This window comes from Vanessa cardui, chromosome 2 (genome assembly GCF_905220365.1).
Source record: "Vanessa cardui chromosome 2, ilVanCard2.1, whole genome shotgun sequence".
NCBI classification, from domain to species: Eukaryota; Metazoa; Arthropoda; class Insecta; order Lepidoptera; family Nymphalidae; genus Vanessa; species Vanessa cardui.
The window spans coordinates 5,789,593-5,795,826 of record NC_061124.1 but is presented as its reverse complement, the minus strand read 5'-3'; the positions used below and the strand labels follow the sequence as shown (position 1 = coordinate 5,795,826).

Here is a 6,234-nt window from a genome sequence, read left to right as displayed (position 1 = left end):
TTATTTATTAAATCGAAGAGAATCGAATGTTGCAACTAAACCTATTTGCATCCTAGTAAATAATCCACCAACAACTATGACGACGTCTTAACAAACCCTTTAAACTAAACAGATCATTTATGTATAATTATTTTTAAAAGAAAATTCCATGAACGTGTAATTTTCATCTCTACCAAGAAAAGACGGAATTACTTTTAGAGAAAAATTGTTAATTATAGCCGTTCAACGAACTTATTTTCCTCGTAAACGCTGGAAGTCTATTTAAGGAAAAAGAAAAATAATAATGAAATAAAACGCTAATTGAAAATAATAAACATTTTATTTTATAAATTATTTATATCTTATCCTTCTTTAATCAGTAATTTGTCAATTTATTTGGAACAGTGATTGTCAACAAATAACATACTGTCTTAAGACAAAATTGTACTTATTTTAAGAATGTTCTCGTTTCATATAAAGTAGCCTTGCGTACTTTCTTTTGCTATTCTTCAGTTCGGTGTTTCCAGAGGGTAGTCTGGTGGCAAGGAGCTTATAACCTCGTTTGACAATTCCTTGAAAACTCTCTCCATTTGACTGTGAACCCTGTCTATAAGGTCCGGCACATCGTCCATAGTCAAACCCTCGGTCGAAATTGGTTCCAGACATTGAGCTATTGCATGACCTAATCACAAGATAAAAAATATATTTAAAGTATATTAACACGCTTTTAAATTAATGAAAGTATTAAAAATGTTATGGGTTAATGTTTCTTACCTCCATTAAAAATATGCTTTTTGTTATTTATAAAATAGTACCGCGAAATCACGACTGGAATTATGGGAACCTGAGCTCCTACAGCAATCGTAAAGGCGCCTTTCTTAAATGGGAGTAACTTCGTGAAGTCACTACTTCTTCTACCTTCGGGAAATATTAATATTTTTGTCTGGAATTTAAATAAACAAGGGTGGTTTGAAGGGTGAGTGAGCCAGTGTAACTACAGGCACAAGGGACATAATATCTTAGTTCCCAAGGTTGGTGGCACATTGACGATGTAAGGAATAGTTAATATTTCTTACAGCGTTATTTGTCTATGGGTGATGGTGACCACTTACCATCAGGTGGCCCATATGTTCGTCCGCCAACCAATACCATAAAAAAACAACATATTTTTTTAAACAATCCAGAGCCGAAATTCTCCAGGGTTTGAACAATTGACTGATTGCGAGTTCTAACCCAGGTAGTAAATTAAACAGTTTGATAGTTGTTACAAACTGAATAGGGCTACATTAGCTAAAAGGATCAAAATTTCACTGACTGGATATTACTCGGTGGTTAGAATATTGATGGTGAAAATATCGACTTCGATTTGTTTGAACATCATGTAGTTCAGAAAATGTTTAAGTCAGCATAATGTTATGAATAGCGCTTTAATAAACATTAATAATTAAAATCGTTAACAATGGAAGGGTCTATGGCTGTTGTGACCACTTATCATCACGTGGCCCATTTGTCCGCCCGCCTACTTAAAGATTATTACAATTCATAGAAAAAGTTTCAGAAGTTGCATCACCATCACTTTTGCTTTACTGTCGGAGATATTTTTATGTTCTCAATATAAATATAATTTGCTAAATACATTCTCCTGAAGTCTGCATTTGGATTTCTCCTGCAAAAGTCTGTGCGCATCCTTAGGATTTTTCCTGTCGACGAATATCGCATCCATCAGATACAATCCAAGTCCGAATGGAAAATAATATATAAATTCTTTCTTAATAACACATGCTACTTTTTTCCAAGCGTACCAAAAATTGCATAATCCTGTAAATTAAAATAGTCTATAGATCATGAAACTAAAACTGATCACACACACAAAATCGAAATCATAATGTACTTTATTCAAGTAGGTTTTTACAAGCACTTTTGAATAATTAAACAACTTTTTTGAAAATAAGAAATTGCTCTTTTTTGTAAATTAAATAAAATCTATTAAAAATGTATGTAATATATCCTGCCTGGAAGTCAACAAGTATTAATTCCACGCTTTTTTATCGTCAGTTGTATGTGCATACCTAGTAAGTCTAATGAAGACTGATGATTCAATATAATGACAGCTCCTCTATCTTCGGAAACGATCTCAGGGTTTCTTAGTTCCCATGTAACATTTAACAACTTTGTTACATATTTTGATACCTCTGACATAAGGCTGGGGACAAAGATATGAATCAATCATTAGTAAAGTATCAATTCTTATACTCTTATTATATATAGAAGAAAAAACTTTGTTTGCAATGCCTATTGGAAGATACGAGTTTCGGATGTTTTCGTATAAGATAATTCCGGCTCTTGCATTAATGGAACTTTAAATGTTAATCCTTAGGTATTATGTAACATTAAGTGTTGGTGCGATAACGATATAAATAAATAAAAAATATTGACACTTTGGGGTGTGTGAAATAAACTTAAATAAATTATTGAAAAATCTGACAGAATGAAAATTGTAAAGTAATATTCAAATATTTTTTGTAAAATATATTGGGCCTAGATTCCTTTGTTACCTCGGGGCCTCGAGACCTCTAAACTCTTGTGTAAATTGGCAAAAATATGACGACGTTTGTTGAAGATATCAGTAAAAATCATCCTGACTAAGAGCTTTACTGGCTTGCGCCCCGTAAAATAAAAAAGTTATACTATATATATTACGACCTAAACATTTTATTTAGACCCTTATGTTCCCCTTACGAAATTGGGAAGGGACTGATCTTCATAGTTCACACCCGATATCAATTTGGATTATTGATCGCCTCATTTTCAAGGATGCAAGAGTTTTAGGTTCTCTTTTACTAGACATAACTGAAAAAATACTAAACCAATATTCATAAAACTGATAGTAGAAGATGCAGCGCTGTCGGAGAAGGTTCTTGTATCTTTGTGTACTTGTTTATAATAAAAATATATATAATTGCTTACTTTTGACTAATTAAATAATTCAACGGTTAGTACATAATTGCACAATTGATTATATAAGGGGAATGTACGTTTACGTAATTAAACAATTTTATTATTTATTTAATTGTTTTAAATTTAAATGTTCATTTATATATATCCATAATAATTATCTATTTAATCTTTGGATTGTATCCAAGGTTATGCATAATTATATTTATATTCATTTTATTATATATTAACTATATTTCGTACGAGTAGAACATTTTTTTACATTCGCATGAATAAAAACTTTTTTGAATTCATTTCAATTTAGATAAATATTTTATATTATTTTGTCATATATCGTCCATTGAATATGTTTTGTTATAATTTATGTATATACATGACTTCGTAACAGTACTTTCGATAATAATGAGCCTATTTTTTAATGCTCAGAGCTGTGCCTACTCGCCTATCCATTTTATATGAAGGCTGGATTGAAATTTACCATCAATAGTGATACTAAATAATTCAGTTGATTCTAGTGGATCTATTACCTTTCAGAGGATAAATATATACCTCAGTTTGTACATTTTCAATATTCTATGTATAATATTTATATACTTTGGTTCTCTTATTGTTTACTGTCACATAAAACGTCATTTCATTACATAAATTTGTAAATTCAAATGAATATAATTACAAAAAAATAGGTTCCCTTTGAAAACAAATCGATGATATATCATGATATAATTTCATGAATATTTTGACTACAAATACTATCACGTGAGACACCCAGAAAATACAAATAAATAAATAAAATATAATTAAATCAAACCACCTTTTTCTATACAACATTTAATACATAGATTATAAAATACTGCATAAATCAAACCGCCTGGATTGTTGACAGGAATGCTAACAGCATTTCCCCGTCGAATCGCAATTCCAATATTCTGCTTAAAGAGTAAGCCAGCCTGTCACTAGAGTGCCAACAAAACTGGGTATTAAACCTTTTAATTCTCTTTTATCAATTATAAGTTGAATATGTTGCGTGGGTTGTAACTACACAGATGAGTTTGCACAAGACTCTACCTACATGTAAAAGCGCTGCTATTCCGCCCACATAGATCGTAGTGTAATGCATATTCATACACTCTTCAGATTTATAGTAATAATGTATATTTAGTATAACATACCTTCCATGCAGTCAAATAAGTAGGCAGATGCATTTGCTATATGGTATATAATATCGTATTGCTTTTTGTTGAACTAGTAACGTATTTTCATTTATGTGTAACTTTGGTTTTAGCTAATTCCAATCTTTGTAAATTAATTAATTTATGTAACCATGGAGGTTGTATTGATTTGTTTTTTTTTTGGTCACGGGAAATATTATACTCGTCATTATCCAGTGCATTTTTTTAATTGACCTGACTTTTCTGTTTACAGTTATATTTGTAACCCATACTATAAATTTTTTTAAGAATATTTTTGGGTAATAAGTCGTGTTATCAATGATGATATTTTTGACTTATTGTACCACATCTCAGATACACTATAATCGCCTTTATTTTTATCATAAGTATTTATATATTTATATATTACTCTGCTATTTATGATATCTATTATATTTTCTTCTCCAATTCTTAGAATACATTCTGCTCCTCAATTAGGAGCGTTATCCTAATTTCGTCATTTTTATTCTTATATTATCTATATATATAAAATAATCAACTCCTGACTGACTGACTCATCATCGCCGAGCTTAAACTGCTAAAGTTAGGGCCTTGAAAATTGGATGATGATGATTGGATCGTAGGATGGATTTATCGAGTAGGCACCCACTAAGAAAGGAATTTTGGAAATTCTACCTCTATGGGGGTGAAATAGGTATTAATTTTGTATGGAATTTAATTTATATGTATGGAAGTCCGTCAGTTTTTAAGTTAGAAACATGAAATTTAATTTTTGGAATACTGATTAAAAATAAGTCGATACCTATTTCAGCATTTTTGATATTCTATCCCTAAAGGAGTGGTTTAAGGGTTGAAAGTTTGTATGGTAGTCCGTAATTTTCTTAAGTTAGAGACGAAAAATTTATTTTTGGGATGGTGATTAAAAATATTTACAACAATATTTACAATTAACAAAACACAAGGTCAAATCTTTAAAATGGGCTGCATGGACATTAATGAACCACCAGTGTTCTTTAAAAAGAGATCTTAAACTAACGTAATATTTTAAAATAGTCAATTAAGTTATTTATAACCATTTTTCACGCAAGCAAAGCCGCGGGCAACAGCTAGTTTTCTTATAAAATTCATTGTAAATATATAAATTTTTAAATCATATCAAATTGTTGTGGTTATGTTTCTTGTTGTTGTTTATGTTTATTGTTATAATAATATTATAGTATATGTATATTATTTTTTTTCCTCCACAATATTAGTGGAGAAAGTGACATGTTTGGGTTATGTCAAGAAATCAGTCCTATTTTTATGTATAAACAAATTAATCGTATTATATCACAAGTAAGTAGTTCCAAGAATAGATATCTACTAGATGGCGTTATTATATTGTGACTGATATATTCTATTGTTGATTGTTTTTAACTTTGATTTAGTGTCTCTATGTATTCACTTCAGAGAAAAACTACAAATTATAATAAATACATGTATATTTAAAATTAACATTTTCACATTTATTACTATCTACTATTTCAATTTTCAAGATTCTTTCTTTATAGCAAAAGTAATTAATTGTTTTTTAAATTTATTAAACTGTTGTAGAATTGCTGATAGGTGTATATAAAATACAAGTACTTACAGCGCGTTTTTCACATGTTTTCCGTTCCACAAGAATAATGGCATTAAAATAAATGAATTGAAAATCATAAAGAAAAAATTAACATAATGTTTGTAATAATACTGAACGAATTTTGCCCATTTGTATAATTTGTCTTTAAAGACAAACGCTATGACTATAATAACGAAACTAGAAATAATTTTATCCCACATTTTGTAACACTTTTAAAATTCCATTTAAAAATTAAAGACTTAAAATATAATTACTTTAAAAAATTATTAGTCTGCTTCTAGTGAACACTGATTTTAGAATGAGCAGGAAGATAAGCGTTATTGCGACATTAAAATAAATTATAATTCGTATTTATGTTACAGCTAAAGTTTAAATCAAGGCCTAGGTTGACTAGGTTACAAAAAGTTGTTTAATATTTATATACCAACAACATTTTTAGAACTTATTAAGATTTGTTTTCAAGGTTTCGTGGCTGATATAATAACATTTAAGTTGAATTAGTTATGTTTT

The 6,234-nt window shown here is 29.4% G+C and overlaps 1 protein-coding gene across 1 annotated transcript; it reads right to left on the bottom strand.

Moving 5' to 3' along the window:
* Window positions 1-300: 300 nt before the first annotated feature.
* LOC124542432 (1-acyl-sn-glycerol-3-phosphate acyltransferase beta-like) lies at window positions 301-6,029 on the bottom strand. Its single transcript, XM_047120383.1, has 5 exons — window positions 5,734-6,029; window positions 2,049-2,182; window positions 1,616-1,797; window positions 754-922; window positions 301-661 (listed from the first exon to the last, which is right to left on the bottom strand). Exons 1-5 carry the CDS (start codon window positions 5,922-5,924, stop codon window positions 489-491), a joined length of 849 nt encoding a protein of 282 aa, XP_046976339.1. The 5' UTR covers window positions 5,925-6,029; the 3' UTR covers window positions 301-488.
* Window positions 6,030-6,234: the final 205 nt, after the last annotated feature.

Excerpts from the sequence above, each read along its gene's own strand:
- LOC124542432 (XM_047120383.1), bottom strand. The coding sequence starts at position 5,924 with ATGTGGGATAAAATTATTTCTAGTTTCGTTATTATAGTCATAGCGTTT. Across the intron at positions 1,798-2,048 it reads GTCTTCATTAGACTTACTAG|GATTATGCAATTTTTGGTAC; the intron begins GTATGCACATAC and ends TTTAATTTACAG. Across the intron at positions 662-753 it reads AAAGCATATTTTTAATGGAG|GTCATGCAATAGCTCAATGT; the intron begins GTAAGAAACATT and ends TCTTGTGATTAG.